This window comes from Kryptolebias marmoratus, linkage group LG7 (genome assembly GCF_001649575.2).
Source record: "Kryptolebias marmoratus isolate JLee-2015 linkage group LG7, ASM164957v2, whole genome shotgun sequence".
Taxonomy (NCBI): Eukaryota; Metazoa; Chordata; class Actinopteri; order Cyprinodontiformes; family Rivulidae; genus Kryptolebias; species Kryptolebias marmoratus.
Genome location: NC_051436.1, coordinates 7,759,221 through 7,781,398, shown reverse-complemented (window position 1 = coordinate 7,781,398; position 22,178 = coordinate 7,759,221). Strand labels below are relative to the sequence as shown.

Below are 22,178 nucleotides of genomic sequence, written 5' to 3'. Positions count from 1 at the left end.
ATCATAATTGGATTAAATTGACTGCAACTGGATTTAATTCTGACTTAGATGCACATATTTTACTGTATATTGGTGTTATATAAATAAACTACCAGCTTAACTGTCTAAAGAAGTACCCTTTTGTTTGTGAGTTTGAAAACAGTTTTTAGTTAAAATGGTAAAACAAGCTTTTCTAAGTTTAGAAAAAAAACACAATATATCACTTCATAGGCATGATTAAATCAGCATGACCAAATCAATCTTTGCTACCACAAGATGAGATAAATAACATACTACCTTCAAATAATGTCATGAAAACATTTCTACACATGTCCCTGTCTTGGCTCCCACAAATCAATTAGCACAGGAAAACAAAACTCGGCGCACATCTCACTTCAAGGCACTGGGAACAATCATTATACAACCAGACAACTGCTTGTGACTGACAGACAAATTTCAGTGTGGCAGCCTGACTCATACAGTAGTTGGTGCTTTTCTGCTTCCATCCGCTGCTCGAATGGAAGCAGAGTGTACCTACCTTACTCCTACACAAACTCAACTCATAACAGCTCCAAACAACACGAACGGGCGAGACATTTAGATGACAGAAAGCACAAGGACGAGCCCGTCGTTCCACCACTGCATCACCAGCTTGTCTCCTCATCTTTAGGACATTTCGTGCACTGCGGGCGCACTCAGAGCTGAACCAGGTGAGTTTAAAAAGGCCACAGTTTGAATAGGTGCTTGCTGGACTATCATCCCTTTTAACAAGGATACATGCAGCTAGGAACATGAATAGAAAGCATTAGAGTGGGCAGCAGAGCAGATCTATGGTCTTCCACATAGCGAGCGTTTTATTTATTCTTCTCGTGTATAATACCTCACATGCAACGAGACGATGTGTGATTGGATATGAAAAGAAATAAAGAATAAAAAAATTCCACCTTGGTTTGCTGAATTTCTGTTTTGTGACCATTCTTTGAATATGATTGCTTCGAAGGCAACATCCAGCAAATTGTGAAAACATCCAACGCATGCAAAGTGGTCAACAATTTCATATTAAAAATTAAAAGGCGTAACATTCTTTTATGCATGTGTTAAACAATGATGGTGCAACCCCAGTTCCAAAAAACAGTTGGGATGTTGTGTAAAATGTAAATAAAAACAGAATGCAATGATTTGTAAAGCTCAAACCCATATTTTACTCACAATGGAACATAGTAAAACACATCAAATGTTACAATTAGGGAATTTGAATCATTGTTTGGAAAAATAAGGTCATTTTAAATTTGATGGCAGGAACACATCTCTAAAAGGTTGGGACAGGAGCAACAAAAGGCTGTTAAAGTAAGTGGTACACATAGGAGACAGCTGGAGTAGCAACTAGTTAGTGTAATTGGCAACAGGTCAGTAAGAGGACTCGTTATAAAAAGAGCATTTCAGAGTAAATATGGGCAAAGGTTTACCAGTCTGCAAGAAAAAATAAATAAATAAAAAGAATGGAACAATATTAGAATAATGTTCCTCAACAAAAAACACAAAGGGAACATTTTGAATATTCTATCATCTTCAGCTCACAATATCATCAAAGATTTGAAGAATCTGGAGAAATCTCTGAGCTCAAAGGACAAGGCTGAAAGTCAAAATTGGATGCTTGTGATCTCCAGGCTCTCAGGCAGCGCTGCATCAAAAGCAGGTCTGAATCCGTTATGAGCATCACTGCATGAGCTCAGGAACCCCTTCACAAATCATTGACTGTAAACACAGTTTATCGTGCTGGAATAGCTTGATGTGCAGCAGCAGCGTTTTCTGGTCATTCACCAACAAACTCTCTGTACTGGTTTGTTTCTAGCACCTGATTCAGACCCATTTGTAGCTTCACTGTCTTATGTTTTACACATGAAGCCCAGCTCAGTTCTTTACATCTGTGTCCCATGTTCTCCTTTCTGGGTCTCCATGAAATGTGCTTACACTGCACGCCTGCTCCGTGATCTATTGCTAACCAGAGTTTTAAAGAGTCCCTCATTCATTTTCCTCTCCTGCTCTCCAACAAAACAGCCGAATGATATACGACTTACGGTCCTTTAGGTGTCATCTATTCTGTCTTTCCCACCTCACTACTAAATATAACCTCTGGCAGTTATTGTCTGCTGGCTGCCCGCTAAATATTTTATTGTCCTTTAATAAAAACCGGACCTCCGTGTCTTTTGTTACGGTGTCACACGGTGACGTTGATGCTGATCTGAACATTATTGCAGGGAGACGGAGATGTAATGTAAGCTCATCCAACTGCACTGGCACTGAGTCAATCTGGTGTGCGTGTGTCTGTATTCTTGTGTGCGTCTGTGTGTGTGTGTGTGCTCTCACTGTGAAATCAAATTAAGGACAAGCAAATGGAAAAAGTCAGGTAAGTTTGTGGAGTTCAGTGTGAAATGTTTACCGAATGTAGCCAATTTCAAGTCAATTTCATGCTCTGCTGATGTTGGAACAGGAATTAAATTGGGATTACAGAGAAAAGATTAATAGCAAACTTTCTGTGTTTTTAACTATTTTACGTACACACACATACAGATTGTTGCAAAGAAAGACCTTGCTGTAAAACAGAAAACGGATAATAACCCGGATTGTTTTAGAAACTAGCTGATCGTTTGAAACAAATGCCTCCTGTTAAATAATATCTCTGTGCCTACCTGTCGTCTTGCGTCTTTGTTTTGGCTGAAGGGAAAAGATGACCATTAAAGCTCCCATGATACCCTCCAGACTTTCTCACTTAGAGATGTACGAGTCCTGCTAGTTCTCACACACTTTCACTCCCACACTTGGACGGCTTGACAGTTAAAACAATGATAAAAAAAAATAAAATAAAATAGAGAAAATGAGATGCTGCGAGCCTCGGCTGAAAAATCCCGTCAACAGTCCAGATTCCTCCTTTATATTCACCTTGGAAAGGTGGGCTGTGCATCGAGGGATAGGAGTGGGAGGGAAACGTGCACGCCTCTGTTGAGTTTTGAGTTTTGACGCTCGCACTCCACAGCGCCCCGCTCCCCCTCCCTCCCTTCCACTGTTTTCCTGCTCTGAAGTGAGAGCCTGCTGGCTGATTTCTGTTCTGCAGAACCTACTTTGTACCAGTTGAGTCTCCAGAATAATTGAGCGGCTCTGAGAGAGAAAGCCGCTGTGGAGAGAGTGGAACTGCCACTATTCAATATGTGTGTGTGGGGGGGTGGGGGTGGGGGGACTCGACTCGAGCTCATGCTGCAGATAACCACTTTTCCGTTCTGGCTACTTTTAACACGTCTCCCCGTTGAGGAGAAATCCCGTTTCCAAGACGCCGAGTGTGCTGTAAGAGGCGACACCGGAAGCAGCTGGGGTAAATATTTAAATAATTATGTACAGGCAATCACCGGTGAGCTTCTCTTCTGCCTGCTAATGCTGACAAACTGTTTTATCAATGCATTAATGGCAGAGCAAGGAGCTGCTCTCCACATTATTCAATCCACCCACTACTGGGGGGGGGGGGGGGGGACATGCCTTTAATTCGAAAGCTGAAAGCTGAAATTAAAACAGTGTGATGCTCTCAAATGTTATTTAATCTCAAAAGCAGGAAAATCCATCTAATTATTACCTGTTGGTGAAAGGTGAAAAATAAGTGGTAATGTTTTGTGTCTGTTAGCAAAATATCTCATGAAGCACTGGATGGATGTTAATGAAACTTCCAGGAATTAATCATTGAATGTGCATCTGCAACTGAATAACTTTTGGAATCAACGTGACTCAAAATGGCCACCACAGCTAGTCAACTTCAGCAAACACAAAAATGATTCCAATTCTGTCAGTTTTACGGATGCAGAGCTAAAATTTGGGTTGATTGTAGCTTAGAGTCTTCCCCAATCCATGAGCAGCTGTATTACATGAGATCTTTGCTTAAAACTAGCATTACCATTGGAGTCAACCCTCTCTGTTAGCAAAACACATCAAGAACCAGATGAATGATTTGAATGAAACTCTTAAAAAAGTAATAATTGAATGTGCCTCAACAGATTACCATTTGGAGTCAATCCAGTTCAAGCTTGCTGCTACAGCCAGATGACCTTAAACACACAAAACGACGTCTATAACTTTGTAAATGTTATAGATATTGAGCTAAAATTTAGTGTGGTAGTAGCTATAAGTCCCCCCTGTCACATAACCCAAACACTAACAGATCATGTAAGATCTCTTTAGTCACTGAGATTGCATTGAATAATGGTATTTTCAAGGTTTGATCAACATGGCTGTAACTCTCATCTCTCCAAACAAGATTATTTTAGTTTTAAAACTCTGGCTTGAAAGGTGGTGGGTGACATGTATTCTGTGAGTAAATCCAAGGCCTGTAATTTACAGTGGAAATGTTGTCAGTCATGAATGACAGGACAGGAGAGATCCTTTGAAAAACCCCAAAACCTTAAATTCAGGGAAGAAACAAAGGATTCGGGTGGAATACTAATTAAGTCTTTTTAAAGCCAATCTCCTGCCTTCATGTCAAAAAGTTATTTCCCAAGGCGCCACACATCCAGAGCTGATCCTGCAGCTGCTTATTCAGCAAACCAGGGCTGACTTTCACATAGATCCTTGGGATTATAGAGGAGGGCCAAAAGGTCAGAGTTAAGATGAAGCCCGCAACTTATTTACCACCATCAGCTGAGATTGAAGGGGGGAAAAAAATGGCACACAGACACTCTCCTGCTATGCCTCCTCAAAAGAAGAAAACACAACGGGAAAAATACTTCCGCTCCCCAAAGAGACCCACGCACCGCTCAATTCATAAACTACATGACGGCAGTCCAATTCAGAATTGGAAAAAAAAACAACCACCGCAATCAAGCACCAATTTGCCCCCACTCCATTAGCCTGCTTCCTGTTAGCCGCAGTCAGAGCGGCGGGAGGTCGCTGTGTTACGGAGGGTACGGTCACACTGAAACAAGCAGCTGTCATCGACCAAGTTGGGAAAGGCTCTGTAAACAGGATTTATGTTTAAACGGAAAAATCAAGGTTTTCCGAACAGCAAAGGGAAGCAAAGGGAATTTCTTTTGGGCTTATTTCGAGATAGCACTCGCATTCAAACTTTTACTAAAACAGAAGGGTCACCTTTAGACACAGTCAAAATTATTGGTCAGTAAAAACACATCTCTATGAAGAGGGTAAAAAAAAACAAAAAGATTGCATCTATAAACACTGATTAAATAACTGTGCTAACCTGGATGGCTTAATTATCTTAGAATTTTACTTTTTTGAGATTTTTTCTGAAAAGGGGGACACCAAACCCCATCAAATTTGTGACACACAACACCTAAGCATTATTTTGATGTAAATAAACAAATTGCGTCAACTTATTTGTCTGAATTTACTTCTTGATTTTATGGGCACACGTTGAAATTCATTTTCCCCCGTTGACCAATGTCTTAATTGATCGGTGCGGCTGCTGAGAGCACGCCAACAATGAGGTGTCAAACGTAACCCATAGTGTCCCGGTCGGTTAGGTTTAAAACCAACATCCCTAAACTGTTAATTTATTTAATAAATAATACTCTTGTTGTGTCATTTTAAAGCACCACTTTTGAGAGCTTTAAATGTATTGGGATTGAATTTAGTTTAACAGTAAAGTAACAGCCATCAATCATTTGCTTTATGTTAGTTTCATATTCCAATGCAACCAGTTATGCTCAAGTCCCAATATAGTCGCCAGAAATGTACCATCCCATAATAAAATGCGCCGATCAACGCTGAGTCATCACGCTGTGCAAGCTGGCCCACGAGCGCGAGGAGTCTGTTTCGTGTCACTAAAGTTACGTTAAAAACCTTGTTTACACTCAAACCCTTTAATTAAGATTTCACTGAAATGAGGTATGGATGTAATGATGCTCCATCCTGACATTCATCTGTGATTTCCATGTTTGAATGTGTAAAATATTGCGTTGGTTTTATTGGCTGAACAGCTACATGAATAAAGTAGCTGTTTCTTACATTTAGATGCTGGCAGGAAAAATAAAGATACAAATTCTTCCACTTTAACTGAATTTCCCAATTTGATTAAAGGTGCTTAATTAAAGGTGCTCACTGCAAACTATAGAATCAAACATAAAAAGGATTATCCTGAATTATATCATCGATTATATAAAGATATTACTCCAAGGGTTTTCCAGATGTATTGAAATGCCATTCTGAAATACAAGTATGCACTCAATGTAAACAAACCAATCTGCCAAAAACCACATGGAAGCTTGAGTCATAACTGACCTGAGGGTAAACAAATATGGTGGAATGAGACGAGTGCAGAATCGAGGAGAAGTAGCTTAGGTGGAAATATAAGACTGACTCTGCTGTACAGTTATGGGAGATGAAAGCAAACTTCTGTCCGAAAAATGTATGAAGAGCAACGTTTCGTAGAGCACCTGAACAAATTCATCTCACTGGGTACATTTTTGAGGAAAAACAGGTGTAATACAACCTGTTTTAGTCATTGCAGGCATCAGGAACTTGTCTCAAACCCTTTCTAAATGCATTTTTGGTACACACGACACAAGGCCTACAACTAACACACCACCATGCTAAACTCAGGAATGTTAAGGGAGCCTAAAGTGACTCAAATTAATCTCAGAGACTAAAAAAAATAATAATCTGAACATTCCATCTTTAACACTGGATTATATTTTCTTAAATTTGTAGAGTTTGTCAAAGAAAAGCGATTTCTATACTACCAACACCTCATTGATTCCTCCAGCCCATCACTGCCCTGATTACATTTCTATATTCTAAACTGAATTGAATACAAACAAAACAACTAGCGCCTAGCTTTGTTAGAGGCAGGAAATAAATGTTGTGCTTTGAATATTGCGGACTTGTCGCTGCACAACGTTTGTCAGTTAATTAAGATTCTGACGTGATAATAAAACACGTCCCAGCATTCGTAGCGTGAGAGGCAAGAGATACTTTAACCAGGACAGCAGGGATAATGGAGACAGACAAGCGGGAACACTCAAGCCCACAGTCAATTTAGAGTCGCCAATTAAGCGAACATGAATGTTTGTGGATGGTGGAAGGAAATCTGAGAACCCCGAGCAAACCCACACAGCCACAAGAAAGAAAACTCCTCCTACATTTTCTTTTTCCAGATTTCTCAGTGTAATGAAGATTAAGTAAACCCATGCTACACAATTAAAATCTACATAACACAAACCCTCAAGTCGCAGGGCCCCGTTTGAAGATCGGTCCAAATCAGCTGAGCATTGCTTTTCAAAGGGTGGCTTAATTATGTTGGAGCACTAATGACTTTTCATTAAATTAGACTCTCTAGAAATTAGGACGTTTTAATCAAACGTCTCTCGGGTAAATCGTCTCCACACACGCCGAGGCGTACACTATACCACTTTACAAGCCGAAAACAATTTGATTAACTGTTTGGGGGTTTGAGTGAAAGAATCAAATGGGAAGCCTGAATATGGTTCATAATTAGGATCACAATGAATTTTAGAGGACACACAGACAACCATCACGCCTCATTAGATCAGACTGGCCTTTTCAAGGACAAGTGTCCAGCACATCACGTAAACTTCTTAGTTTTCCACAAAAAAAAAAAAAAAAATCTATTAGGGATGTGAAGATTATCCAATTCTTATCATTTCATGGATGTGCATGATGTGACTCAATCAGCAGAGCAGTGGAGATTAAATCTAGATTTAATAGAGTCTGTCTATTACATCTTTGTAAAGATAAAAGCTGACTTGTTTATTAAATAAAAAAATATGCAAGCAGGTTTGTTTCTACAGAAATCCATTATAGTAGAAAAGCTGAAAAGGTGTAGATAGATTATGCGTTTTTGCCTTTCCCCTCTGTCCTTCATGCAATCTGACGCTATATACAGCACTTCATTAAAACACATCCTGTTAGTCTGTTGCTCTTTGTGAGTCACCCACAGAATGGCGAGCCATAGGTGGGAAGTTGCCCCCACTGTCTTTTGAACTGTGCGCAAAAAGGAAAATGGAAATGCGCTTGAGCCAAAGCTGCAGCGCGAGCAGCAGTTCAAGGCATGATGAAAGTGATGAATAAGACATGTTGAGCTCTGGGCTCGGGCCGCAACAGGAGGCTCGAGGAACATTAAAGGGAGGTTTTAGCTCTTTTAACCCAGGGCTGGACGCAGTCTTTAATCGCTGCTAGTTTAATGTCTTAAGAAGATCAAAATCTCTCACAGCTGGTTTGAAAAACTAGAAACAAGTTTAACATCTTTGCAACTGCCAACTTTATAAAGGGGCCTCGCAGTAAAAAGGCTTTTCTGACCACAAACTGAAGCACTGATGATCGACGTTCAGAGGCTGATGCAGTGGTTTGATTGTCCTTCAGTTTGAAAAAGAACATCCAAAGAGACAAAATGTAACACAATCTAGACTACATGTTTTTCTTTGACATCCCAATTTACTTAGATTTATAGACTTATAGACTTCTTTAAAAAGATCCTTCAATTACTGTTCAATTTGACTCTTTTCAGTTTAGTCTTGAGTAAAGTTTGAGAACCACCAGCAAATCTAGCAAACCTCTACCAACTGGCTACTCTAGGTGAGCACGAATAGTTATTTGTCTTTATGCGGCCCTATTGTGGACTGACGACTGGTGCAGGGCGACAAGTCCCTGCCTTCTCACAATCCTGAACAGAAACAAGCGAATAGAGAAATTGAACAATGTCTTAAAAAGCAAACGTGGCAAAAGCTACATTAATTCAGGAGGCAAAGCAGTACATGTACATCTTTCTCAAATTTACCTCCAGGAGTGGATTTGTGCCTTTGCACAGATACTGCAGAAACATAAAGGTTTTAGAGTAACAGTTCCAAGCCCAAATTTTATGGCACTTTGATATATTGAATAATATCAACCACTTTTTTGGCACCTAAATGTCCACCGCTGACTTGGATGACAGCTGACAGAATATCTGCCAACATCAGGGTGCTGATGACAGAAAAAAAACAGGAAGGAAAGAAAACGTGGCTTTATCAGAACAGATATTGTCATTGCAACATGTTTTTCTGATATTGTGAAGATTTTATGTTTTTTCCACAAAATGAGGCTGCTCGTTCATTTTCTTCTTTTCAAAAGGAGGAAACTTTTTCAAATAAGATGGCTCAGGGTCAGAAAATAAAGCAAAAAATTGCACTCCTTGTTCAACTGGTTATTAGCATTTATCTTATCTTGGTAAAAACTGGGTGCTGTTGTAAAAATCAATGTTTTCCATGTAAAATTATCTCAATTTTGAATATGGTATCAAATTTGTTCATGTCAGCACTTAAATGTATGTAAGGCGCATACTTTACTACTCAGTATTTATATGCATGTAGTTATATCTATAGTTAAGGATGCAAAGGATGATAGAAAGATGTTATATTTTACTATAAGTTGCTATACTCCTTATAAGGTGCTTTCTTAAGAAAAAAAGGTGTTAAATATTGTGACAGAAGCATTCAAGTAGCAACAAAGCCTCTAACAAGATTGTCTTTACAATTGAGAAATGAGAAAATGTTGCACTGAAGTTGGATCTTAGAATAAATCATTATTGTAACATCCCTAAAATACTCGTGTTGGCCACTAAGTGGCAGCAAAATCGTATTTATCTTTGAGTTTGAGGCCTTTTTGTTGAATTTTCTGGTAATGTCAAATCAAAAACAAAACAAAAAAATTGAATAAGCACCTTTTACAGTTTTTTTTTCTTTTTACAGCTTCACCTTTAACAAAAAGAAAAATTTGACTTCATTTTCTGTCCTGAAAACATCAGTATACTGTCTGTCCTTGTGCTTCATCTGTACTGGTGATAAATCCAGTAAAAGTAAGTGTGTCTGGTATTTTAAAACTTTTTTGGCGAGTCCTCAACGCTGACCTTAAGTCTTCAAAACAAAACGAAGAACGACTCGTGGGTCTAATTCAGCTGTTCCAGGTAAAGTTTGACCCATTTATTTTCTCCTGTACTGTACATCTGGGAAGGTTATACAAATATATATTTATGTATATAAAGTAGAGTGGTTTATTAGCTCTAATATTATAATTCTACTTTGATGTTTTGTTATTTTACATCAGTACCACAGTTCAAACCATTTCTGCTACAGGAAAGAAAAGAATTGAACAATCTATGTTAAAGACAGCAGAGGGCGCTATTAGCCTTCAAAGATTAATGGATCAGATAAATCCTCTGACTCCCACATACAAACAGTACCAGAAAGAACTAAAGCTTTCTTCTTCATTTTCCAACAATTTGATGTTATCTCTCTAAAAGCATACATGCTATGACAACATTTCCCCGATTTATTTAGATAAACTCCAGTCAACCTTCGGCCCGGCACACATCATACACGGCTTAGATTTTATAACAAAGATTAGAAGCTCTTGACAAAAAAAGGAACAATGTAAATAACAGAGAGCAGATATTTCCATGACGTAAAAGAGCCAAACGTGCACTGCAGGGTGTCATGGCTCATTTCAAAACAAACTATAAATCCTTTTGTAAGATGCATCAGAATTCTGTCAGCTGAGGATGAGAATCCAAACAAACACGGCAGACCACGATGACCCGGTTTGTTTGATGGCCCCAGAGACTCAGCAGCTGTCAGAACTTTCCAAAAATATGTCCTCAACCTACCAACAAACCAGCAACTTTTCTTTTTTTAATTAAGAAAACAAATACGAAAGACATAAATGGCAGACAATAAGCTACTCTTATCCATAGCTGTGAAATTAAATAGACAGTTTTGTTGAAGTGGGGTTTTATGGGAAAGTTATGAATTATTAGTATCTGACCTGTTATTGATAACTTTTTGAAGGACCTCTGTGAGGAGAAAGACTTTAAGGCCTTGTCCATCCAAAAAAACTTAAGTTTTTCCAAAACAATCTATTTATTTGTTGTTTCTAAAACTATCTTTGTAAACAGAGCGCTGTTCCTTAACCAACACAGAAACAGAAAGTTACCCAAAATATTGTAGAAACTATGCCAGGCCTATATGTGGTGCTGCAGCATTGGTGTGATAATACACCAAAAACAGGAAACGAGGCATGAAGCATTCACATAGAGCATGCAGGCTGGGATCAAAAAGTAAACAAGGAAATGAAGACGCCATAGAGATGTTAGTTAGATAAGAGGAGGGGTTATGACATTGTTGTTTTCAAAGCCTTTGTTTTGGTTGGGATGCATTTCAAGAGTTTTTCACTCTGTTTTTAAAAAAATAGTATTTTGGGGTTCCTAAAATACTCTTTTGTGGCTGAAATTATAAACTTGTATATTCACAAAAATCCTTCCTGTGCAGATGAGATTGAGATTGTTGAAAGAGATATCTACAACAGGTAAGATACTAAATGTTCATAATAAACTGCACTTCAGAAAAGATTGGACAAAATGAGAAAATGCTGGCTTGAAATACAGGAACTGAGTACTTTGCTCAAATATATTAGTAAATAAAAAATAAGAACTTGTGTTTTGCAATAAGACTTCATAAACATGAGGAAAACTAACAACTGTATAACCAAAACCCACATTAGTCTATCCTGTTACAATTTGGAAAGTATTTATTTCGGGCACTATGCTGCAAACAATATAGGATTTTGTTCTAAAGAGGGACCGATTGGTAAAGATATTCACAGTAATTTAAAAAAAAAAACACATTTAGGTGCAGATGTTGTCTTTACATACAGTATATAAACCAGAATAAATGGAGGGATTTCTATATGCTTTACTGTACAGTTATGGTCAAATACTGTGTGAGGAGTGACTTGGGACACACACACACAACCCCAGAAATGCAACAATAAAAATGTCTGAATATGCACGCTCAGCACTTTATTTTATGTCTACAGTGCAGCACAACCATCATTCTGCTGTCTACTGCTCGTCCGTGTGTGAAGTGACTGCTTTCTTCCTCAGACCTCTGTAATATATGTTGTTGATGTTGGTCTGGGTTGTGCAACCTGCCCAGATGGTCTGAGTCAGTGGGCATCAGGTCGCATGGGGAGCTCTGAATTCACCTGGCATCAGCCACAGACAAATGTGGTCCAAAAAAAAAAAAAAGAAAGCTGTATTTCCACACGTCGGGCCAAGCAGAACATCTCAGACACTTTTACTGTTCAATGGATCCAAACCAGTCATTTTTTTTTTTTTTTTTTAAGTTATGTACCTGTCTGAGCTCAGCTGCACTGATTCCAGTTTTCTGGCCAATTTGTAAATTCCACATGATTTTTTTTTTTATTATTTCAGTCTGAATTGAAATTTTTTACTGATGCTTCAAGTACAACATTTTTAGCAAGTATTTTTTCCCCAAGGTTGCACCAGTTAGCAGGTGGTTCTTCTCTCTTTGTCTTATAATAAACAGCTCCAAAGATTTTGTCTGCAAAAGAATCCAGTACACCTCCTTTATTAACAAACATTCTAAGTTGTCTTACAAAAAATATATAAAGTTCTGAAAATACCAGGACAAAACACTTCATTATAAGCCCTTAGTTAAACATGAAGTGTAGGTCTCCTACATAATATTTAGAAATAAAACAGTACCATGGTTTATTGTTGAATGTGCTAGGTAACCTGGCACTTTGCATGCCAAAGTTTTAAACAAAAATGTGGCACTGTTGGTGTTCGAAGCATGTGTTGGGGAAAACTGAGCTACTACCACATTAAATTTTAGCTCAGTATCTGTAAAATTGCTAGAGTTCTGGTCATTTTTGTGCTTGCTGAGTGAAATTAGGTATGGCAGCCATGCTGAATCAGGTTAACTCCAAAAGTTAATCAGTGGTAGATCCGTACATCCGAGGATTACTTTCAGAGTTTCATTAAAATCCATCCAGTGCTTTATGAGAGTTGTTGCTATCATACAGAGAAAAGAGCATCTTTATCTCCTGTCTTTTATAGCGGAGGATGATAAATAATTCCTCAGTCTTGCAATCTGACTTCAGACAGGACACACACTACACCGGTGGTTGTGTCCAACATGGGCACGTGCCAAACACTTCCTGTTAGACGTGAGGCTCAATTGCACCTGCCTGACGTGATCTGTCATCAACGAAGTCTCACTTTACCTTAAGGCCTGAACTTTGTCACGTTCATTAATTACACTTTGATACGCAGCTGCTAACATCTATCCAACTGTTAAAGATTACTCAGCTGAACGTGACATCAGAAACTGATCAATACATCCAAAATAACTTCAGTTCAACAGCGGTGCCAAAATTCTGATCATGACTGAGCAGCAACAATTGAAAGCTCTGCACAGATGGACACAAGGAAACCAAATTTCGTGTTTTTGCTTTCTCTATCCGAAGCCCTTCGCCTTCTCTTAATGTTGTGAATATTGCTGTGCAGCAGCGCGATGAGCAACGTTCTCACAACAGATTCATCTCCAAATAAAAAGCTGTGCTCATGCTGAGATGTGAAGATGAACCCAATAAGAACCTTCCGTGCTGCAAGCGGCAGAAGTGATTGCTGCATTTATTTGGGGACAAAAAAATATTGCAAAATAAGCAACCCGGACGCTAAATGAAAAACATGATTTAATGCTCCTTTGAACTGGTGCGAGCCAAAACCCCAGCAGCAATAAACGCTCCGCTCCTCACTCCGCCTCATTTTAGTAATATTGTGTACTGTACGTTACTGTTTCACACATTATCTCATCCAATTATGTTACGCTTCGAATCACGAGAGAGCAGTTCAGTCCACCAAAAGGGAATTTATCCTGAGCTCTGAAACATAATATTAAAAATGCACAGTTCAATCAACCCCTCTGTTTAAGTCACACATCTCTCTCAGTGCAGAGGTGTGGGGAGGGGGATTTATTTCCATTGTAAAAACACATGGGGGAACGAGCAGTGGTAGTTGGTGCTCATATTGAATTTGTAATGAGACTTTTTAATGGCACCTGCGCTCAACTGGGTAACAATGAAAGCGAGAAAAACAAGACAGCAGATTTTTATGTTTTATTTTAAAGAAATTCAGTATTTGAATCTTTATAACATGTCACATTAATTACACACGACTGGTTTAGATGTTATAATGAATCAGTCGCCATAAACGGCTCTTTGCTGGTTGTGTACTTGTTTCATTAGTTCTACAACCCTTTGGATAGACATACTGGCTTTTAGGGTTCCAGGTTTATTTGTTCTTCTGTCAGTTTGTAATTTTGCAGCTTTCATCACTACACATTCATATTTTTGTGAGCACAAAAAGAAGCCACCTGTAGTACCTGGACCCATGTATGCGCAGGGAGAATGTGAACTCCACACTGGAAGGATCAAGAGGGGACCATAGATCTGAAAACTTTCTGCTGTGAGGCAACAGTGCAAATGGAAAATTACACTACATATACATATTCAACAAAAAAGTAATCTTAAAAATAATCTTAAATATCCAGTCAAATCTTGAGATAGGAAAGCCTGTACACTAGATGTCAGCAGTCAGTGTGACTCCAGTAAAAAAAAAAAAAATATGATGAGGTGGGAGTACAAAGTGGAAAGCGGCAAATGCATGACTTAACCAGCACTCATCAGTAGTACCCTGTGGCTGCCTTACAGTAGTAAACTTTATAAATCCGTTTTTTGGTTCTGTTTTGTTTTGGGAGGATTTTCTTGTGTTGTACTATTTGAGCCATGGGAACTATTATTGTGAGAACAGATCAGTGAAAGAGAAGCAGCTCAGTCAACCCTGACATGTCCTATAAACACAAAAAGCTCTTCTAAACTGTCAATGTAGGTAAAAACAACAACAACAACAAAACAGTCAGTTAAGATGGCTGAAAAAAGAACAATACGTTTTAATGCAGTGCCGCCTGAGGGCCCAAAGATCACTGGCAACCAATGCTAACTCTCAGCCTTGTCCTTTGCACAGAGGTATCTTCAGCTTTCCCATATGGATTTCTTAAAATAATAAAGATACAAATTCTTATTTTAAGCATTTGATCTTTACCATGCTCAACTGTGAATTGGATATGGGTTTTGGAGATCTTCAAATTATTGCATTCTGTTCATGTTTACACTTTACAGAAAGTCCCGACTGTTTCAGAATTGGGATTGTACATTCTCAAGCAAAAAATGCAAGTTTCATCTTAAACTTTTTTTTGCCTATTATCTGCTTCATGTGTACATGTTTTTTTTCATAACTGAAAATGGAAGAATCATCTTTGATCAGAGGTGAAATGTAAAAAATTATATTTGTTGACCGTGTGATACAGCAGAGCCCCTTCAGTCCAGCATGAAATTACTCAGCATAAAGAAAAGATAGCCAATCATTCTTGTTTTTTTTTCTGAGCGGGACCTTTTTGTGGATTACCATATTTATTAATTTACTATTAACATAATTTAAAGACAGGCTCATAAAACCAGGAGAAAAAAGGCAAATTGGGCATCCTTGGATGGACAACCTTGAGGAGTCCTTGGGTCACATGAAGCTGCATGAATGACATATTCATCAGCTGCCTCGGGCCACAGTCTCATCTAAAATCTATTCAGCTGCCTCTGATGACAGCTTCTCACCAGCAGTGACAGGTGAAACACAAACCGTGTAAATGGTGCGAACACTGCCGCCGTGCTGTCGCCATCAACAACACGCTCAGCTCTCCGTTCGTAAACAGAGTAAAGGGAAAACCCTTTTTTAATATATATATAAAAAAACAAATTGTGTTAATGGTGAGACATGATGGAAACCATCTTCTTTCACAGACCTGCAGCTCGTAACCAAACGCTGTTTTTGCCAACGCCTCCGGTGATACTTGAGTATCAGGATCCCCTCTTATGTTTCCCCTTAAGGCCAGATTATGTATCAGCATGAATTTCATCATGTTCACCCATCTTTAATCTGACTTTTAGGGCCTGAGAAAAATTACGATCTTGGGAAACAGTCGATTTACTTGGTTATTATCAGTCTTATTTTGATGGACTGTAGGAAGACAAAAAATGTGAATAGCAGCAGAGCAAAATGAGATTAGTGGAGCATTTCTTGCAAAGATGCGTTCTCTATCTAATTTAAAAGCTGAATTCAAGCCAACAGTCTTTGGTCATTAATCCTTGCAGATTGAAAAGGGATATTGGAGCGTGTCTTACGCGCTTCTTTCTTTAAATTACCAAACTTTGCTGCATTTTTCTGTCTACTGGTTTTGCAGTTTACCCCATCATTTATATAAAGTTAGAAGTTAGTCAATATGCATCAGCTACAAGCCTGCCTAAAGTATGCCTCAAATATTCAGTTAAAAGAAATACATTTAAAAATGCATTTATGAACAAAAAAAAAAGTTTATAAACGCTGTTGAAGTCTCTTAACATTCCGAGGCAAAACAGATTTGTTTACCAAATGCACTGCACTTCATTTCAAGTTTATTTGAAAGAAATTTCTGCTGTTTTCCCCCTGAAGTTGTCCAATTCTGTAAGATGTTTAGTTAAATTTGTGCACACTGCTGAAGTCTGTTCATACCATTTTAACGTCAGGGTTGTTGGGTCATTTTTCTGCCACAAAAACTGTCTTTTCATCTTCAGCGATTGCTCAGAGTTTGATGTTTGAATCTAAAATTAGCTGGCATATAATTGGATCTTTTTTTCCCCTCTAACAGTGAAAAATCAAATTAATTTGGCTGCAACTTAAACCTGAAACGTGATCAAACTGAAAACAAGTTTACAAGATAAACTGCTGCCTTTAATAAACTTCTGCTACTTTTGTTTTTTCAAATGTATTTTATCTCATTACGATCAAGGATTAGCTTTAGAGACACTTAAGATGCTACATTTCCTAGGCAGGAAGCAGGAAATAGTTTTTCTTTAATTAAAATCCTATTATGTCACTGGTCAGAGAAGAACTATGCACCACCACCCTATAGACTGTTTTATGAATGTCTGTGCAAGAAAAACTGTCAGAATTTGACTCTTTAGTGCAGTTCTTGAAATCAGGCCTATCAAACTATTTTGATCTCCAACATTTCTTGTTAACTCTGACTTCTTAATCACATGATGAACAAAAGGAAACCGCTACATAAACATTTGCCATTTTAATGGTCTTTGTTTGTTTTATTGGCATCAACATGATGAAGACTCGCCATGCTGGCCTAAAGCCAAGGCTACGACTGTGATCTCGACACGGTCGAACTCCAGGCCTCAAGGGCCCCTGTCCTGAAAGTTTAAGGTTTTTCTGCTCCAACACACAAATAGTTTAGATTCAAATAGTTTAACTACCTCCTCACTAAATCATAAAGTTCTCCAGAAGCACGTCCACGAGTTATTCATTTAAACCAGGTGTTTTTAAAGCAAGAACACATCTAAAACATGCAGGAGGCCCTCAAGAACTGGAGTTTGACAAGTGTGGAGAGAAAGCAGAAGAGCCTCTCAGGGATGCAGGAAATATCAAGGAAAAACTATTTTGTGATTACTGAGAACGCTGCAGCATCATGACTGTTTTCACACTGATTGAGGTTTTCCAAATTTGCCGTGACCCAGCCACGCTCGTGAGGACCATGGACTTTAGTGGGGTCATTTAGTCTGAAAGGCTTGTTAGAGGGACTCGTGGATGCTCACCGTTTGAAGTATTAGTGCGTCTATAAAACTTGAAAGCTCCATTACCTAGCCCTAACGAACCATGCAAGCGCCACAAGCCCTAACTTTTGCAACTCTTCCTTCGTTTTTCTACATATTTTTAACAGAACAAAACAAAATTCAAACATTCATTTGAGGTAATCAAAAGAATCTGAAAAGAAAACTCCAAAAGGGGAGCTTTGTGGACAAAAAGAAAATGTTTGAAAGATCAGACTAACAGAAGCCAAAAAGATGAATTCTCTATTGATTCATCTTAGAAGAATGCTTGTCACTTTCCACTGCCCCCAGATAAACAAACATCTCTTTTCTAGTACAAAAAAAAGAAAAAAAAAATCACTGATCTGCAGTCATTGGTTACACAGACTCTTTTCTTCAACATTCAAATCACAAAAGCCTCTGTAGATTGTTGCTGGCTTTCCTAAGTAAGTAAAAATGCACCTGTCAGGACCCACTGCAGCTTGCTTACTGCCCTGGGGGTTACAGAAAGATACTTTCCACCTGATTCAGAGACACCGCTCTTATCTTAACAAAAGAGGCAGCACCTGTGAGGATCATGTTCTTTGATTTGTCTATTGCTTTTAATGCAGCTCAGCCTACACTGCAATGTGAAAAACTCCAGAAAAAACATGCAGTTACCACCACAACCTCTTGAATTATTAATAAATACCTGACCAGGAGACCACAGTTTGAGAGTGAGGGGTTATGTGCCTGAGAGTAACAGTTTCTCCTCGATTCTCTGACTTCCAGGACTAATCACAGCCCTGTTAAAAACTGACTTTACTCTGCACCAACAGTGAAGATTATTTCATCTTTAATGTTCACTGTTGCTCCTTCATCTCCCTGTTACTCATTACAAGATTATCAAAAGGAATATAACAAAAAAAACCAATCAGTTACTGATCACTGCAAGATGGCTTTTCTCTTCAAATAAGGTGAGTGAAATTGACGCCTGTGGCTTTACAATTAACTTGCACAACCCTAGTAGCTGTGTGGAATTCTTGTAATATTAAGCTAAAGATTATTGCCATCTTAGCAGAAGAGCTGGAGGAGGTCTAAAGATATCTGAACATCCACCTAGATAAATAGAATAGTACTTCATTTTTGCAGCAGTGTGTGCCACATGTGTGTGTCTTTTCTAAGTCTGTGGTGGAGAGGGCAGTTTTCTTTGCAGTTGTCTGCTGGCACAGCAGAATCAGACCTTGTGACTCAAATAAACCCTGAACAAACTGATAAAAAAAAAAGTTTGCTCCTTTGCTGAGGAATGCCCTGCAGAACAAAGAGCTGATAGTACAAAGAAGAATGTTGTACAAGCCGATCAACATATGGGACAAGACTGCACAACTTTTACAAAGTATAAATACACTGAAATACTCTCAGAGAACCTTTAATCAGAGACTTCTTCAACACAAGAGGACACTGCAACCAATATTTATAAAGTCATACAATGATTTTCTGAGTAGACTCCTTTCAAATGACTGATCTATCTTTTATCTTTTAAAATTATTAATCTGCAACAATTTAGTTTTCCTTAGGAAATCAATTATTATTTACGTCAATTTACCTATTATTTTACAAACAAATGTCTTTACAAATAGACAGTGCTCCATTAATGAAAGGCAGAACAAGACGATGAAAAGTAGGACGATGTACAACAAAATAAAAAATTTTAAAAAAAAAATTGGAATGATATAACAAAGCAGTTAAAATAAAATGAATGAAGAAATGCATATCACCAAAAGTCATTCAGTTTTAGATCTGCATTCAATAATTACATCAAGAGTTTCAATAAAATTTGTCAGCTCGTTCATGAGACATTTTACTGACAGACAAACACATACACAGATGCAGGTCATTACATTATCACCCGTATCTGCTTTTTGACAGTGGGAGATAAGTAAAATGTAGTGGTAGAGATAAAATTAAAAAAAATTAAATTCATCATACACTAAATCAGATTCCTTTCCTTTTCCAAGTTTGATTTAGTTGCAAAATAAAAACTCAGTGAAAGCAGATCCAGTAAATTACCCACCCGACAGCATGTGAGCAGGCAATACAAATTAAGTCATGCATAACTGAGGGATAAATCTATAATTAAACACATGATTATCAAAACTGCAAATCGTTTTTCTCATATGCTGTTACATTCAGCATTTTTCCTCAAACTTAGAAGCTCCCCAAACCCACTTTCAAACATCACTTTAGCAAATGGCCATTTACCCTGTTAAGATTGAATCTGAACCATCTAAGTTCTAAGTACCAAACATAACGGCTGAATTTCTGGTCATAAAATTTGCATATTAACTGGCATGTATGTTGGTCTGAATTATGCATGTCATGGTAAACCCTGACTGTGGGCTTATTGCTTCCTGAAATATTCCAGTTTAGTATCAAGTAAAACACTGAGCTCTTCCCTCAGGGCAGGCGATAAATGGTAGAGTCGTTACTGTATTGATGATGGCAGGTGTGACTGCTTATGTGATCTTTAGTGTTCGGTTTGTCTCCAAGTGATCAGGTCATGACTCATTGATAGTCCATATGTAGTTGCGAGTGAGGATGTAGAGAAGCCAATTTAAAAATGTGACAAGAAATGCCAGTTTGGTAGTCAAGCAGGCTTTCTGAGCACGGGGCCACAGGCTCCAGAACCACAAGAGAGAGAAACTTTGATTTGAAAGCAGTGATAAATAGTAACGGGTCAGAGGAGGGTTTTTTTATTTCGTTTTTATTGCCTGCTGCCATGAAAGATATGTCTGTATGTGTGTGTGAGGAACTGTCTGTTAGTAAAAATCTCATGAACCAATGAACAGGTTTAAAAGAAACTCCTAGAAGGTAATTGTTGAATGTATGTTCATCTATAACTGACTAACCTTTGGAGTCAAATCAAGTCAAGGTGGCCGCCACAGCTAATTAACATTAACACAAAACATAGCTGTAAGTCTGCCAATTTTACAGCTACAATTTGGTGTTGTCATAGCTGGGAGTCATCCACAAATCATTCTCCAAGCATTAAGATTGTACAAGACCTCAGTTTAAAAGCTTGGCATGCAAGACAATAGACAATCTGCATTCCTTCAAGGAACGTTAGCTTCACTTAGGCTTGGTTGTTTAGTTACAAGTATTTTCTTGGAGTTAAAAAGGATTTCAGTTTGAAAGAAGTACAAAGACTTTTTTATTGGGAAGTCAAGCTTGCTGCCTCTTTGGTTAAGTCCCAGTCAATAAGCCTTTTTTTTTCCAATCCAAAGCAAAAACTTGACTTGCAGTTTCAGCAATTGCAAAATTACGTATTATACATTTCATTATTTTTGAAAGAAACATTTGTTTAAATGTCCTTATTTTTTCAATGTTTTTGTTGCTGCTCCCAACTGAGGCTGTCAAATATATTCATGCCACTCACTAAATTGTGATTCAGTATTCAGTCAGTCTAATCCCAAGCTAACCAGCTGTTTTTCTGGGGAGATAAAAAAGATCTCAAGAATATGCAGAGAAAGAACTGTTGGAAAGAGAAAAAGAGAGAAAAAGAACTGTAGCCAATTATATTATACTGTGTTTTTTGGCAGCAGGTGATTAATAAATAAGCTATTTTTTTAAAATTGTAAACAATTCCTGTGTATGTTCTACTTGGTTTTTGAGACTCCAGTGATATTTCATTGAACTACAGCGACAAATGTATGAGATGGAGCACAAACAACAAGTGACAACTAAATGACAGAGAAAAACAAAACAACTCAATTTTACAATTAAAACAAAGATGCAGAACGAGTACAAAAAGATTTTGAAAGATAATCATTTTGTGTCTCTTCAACAAAACATGTTGTCAAATAACTTATGTATGAAGTCAACTTTGCCTTTTTTCCCCCCTCACCAAACTCCTATGCACTAATTCATAACAAGCTGATGCAGTCTTGGAATTATGTAGTATGCCCATTTTGATAAATGCAAAATACAAACACATGCACACACACATGCGCACACACACCAACACAGAGCTCTTTTCCACTGTTTTCTTCCTGTGCTTCCACCCACCGACTGCATATGACAAATACAGCAGGTGAATTCATTCCAGCATGTCATCCCAGGGAGGGATTCATTTCCCCCAACCAGTCACCATCCTTGCTCAGAGGAAGGCTTTTTATGGTTCTCAGCTTTAAAAAAAAAAATCAGTACAATGTTGGAAAACAGAAAGTTTCTCTATAATTATGCAGTTAATTTCTGTAACACTGTCTGCAGGAGTCAATTAGAGTAACCCGCTGTGCAGGTTTACGAGCCTCGGTGCAGTTTTATGTGAGGTCACATCAAATTGTAGTGAGTGCTGTTTAGCATTCATTCATTACAGAGGTACAACACCCATGTGTTAATACATTTATTTTCAGAGAAACTTCACAGCAGGCACAAGGATGCAGGCAAACAAACTCACTCTCTCTTTTTTTTTTTTTTCTGCTCCTGGTGGAAGGCGGACGTGTTTCTTTTCTCTCTGTCTCTCTGTCTCCTGGTGCCCCCCCCCGTCTTTCCTTTTTCGAAGCCTCTTTTTACATATTTTCCAAAAATTTAAGGAATATGGATCTGATCAGCTGGTTTCTCAACGCAATTGATACAATTTCCTCGACTGGGTGAAGGAGAGTCCAGTCCCGGGATATGTCTCGCTG

General features: G+C 38.2%; 1 protein-coding gene across 3 annotated transcripts in view; it reads right to left on the bottom strand.

Annotated features, from left to right (window-relative positions):
• The window catches only part of kcnip4 (Kv channel interacting protein 4), a 140,038-nt gene that overhangs the window by 49,900 nt on the left and 67,960 nt on the right, over positions 1-22,178 (bottom strand). The window contains exon 1 of one of the 3 annotated variants that reach the window (XM_017414310.3): positions 2,670-2,999. The exons of the other annotated variants lie outside the window; for them this stretch is intronic. Within the exon in view, the coding sequence (XP_017269799.1) occupies positions 2,670-2,727 (58 nt within the window). The 5' untranslated portion in view covers positions 2,728-2,999. Of the gene's footprint in view, positions 1-2,669; positions 3,000-22,178 lie in introns of those variants that run through there. 3 annotated transcript variants of the gene reach the window in all.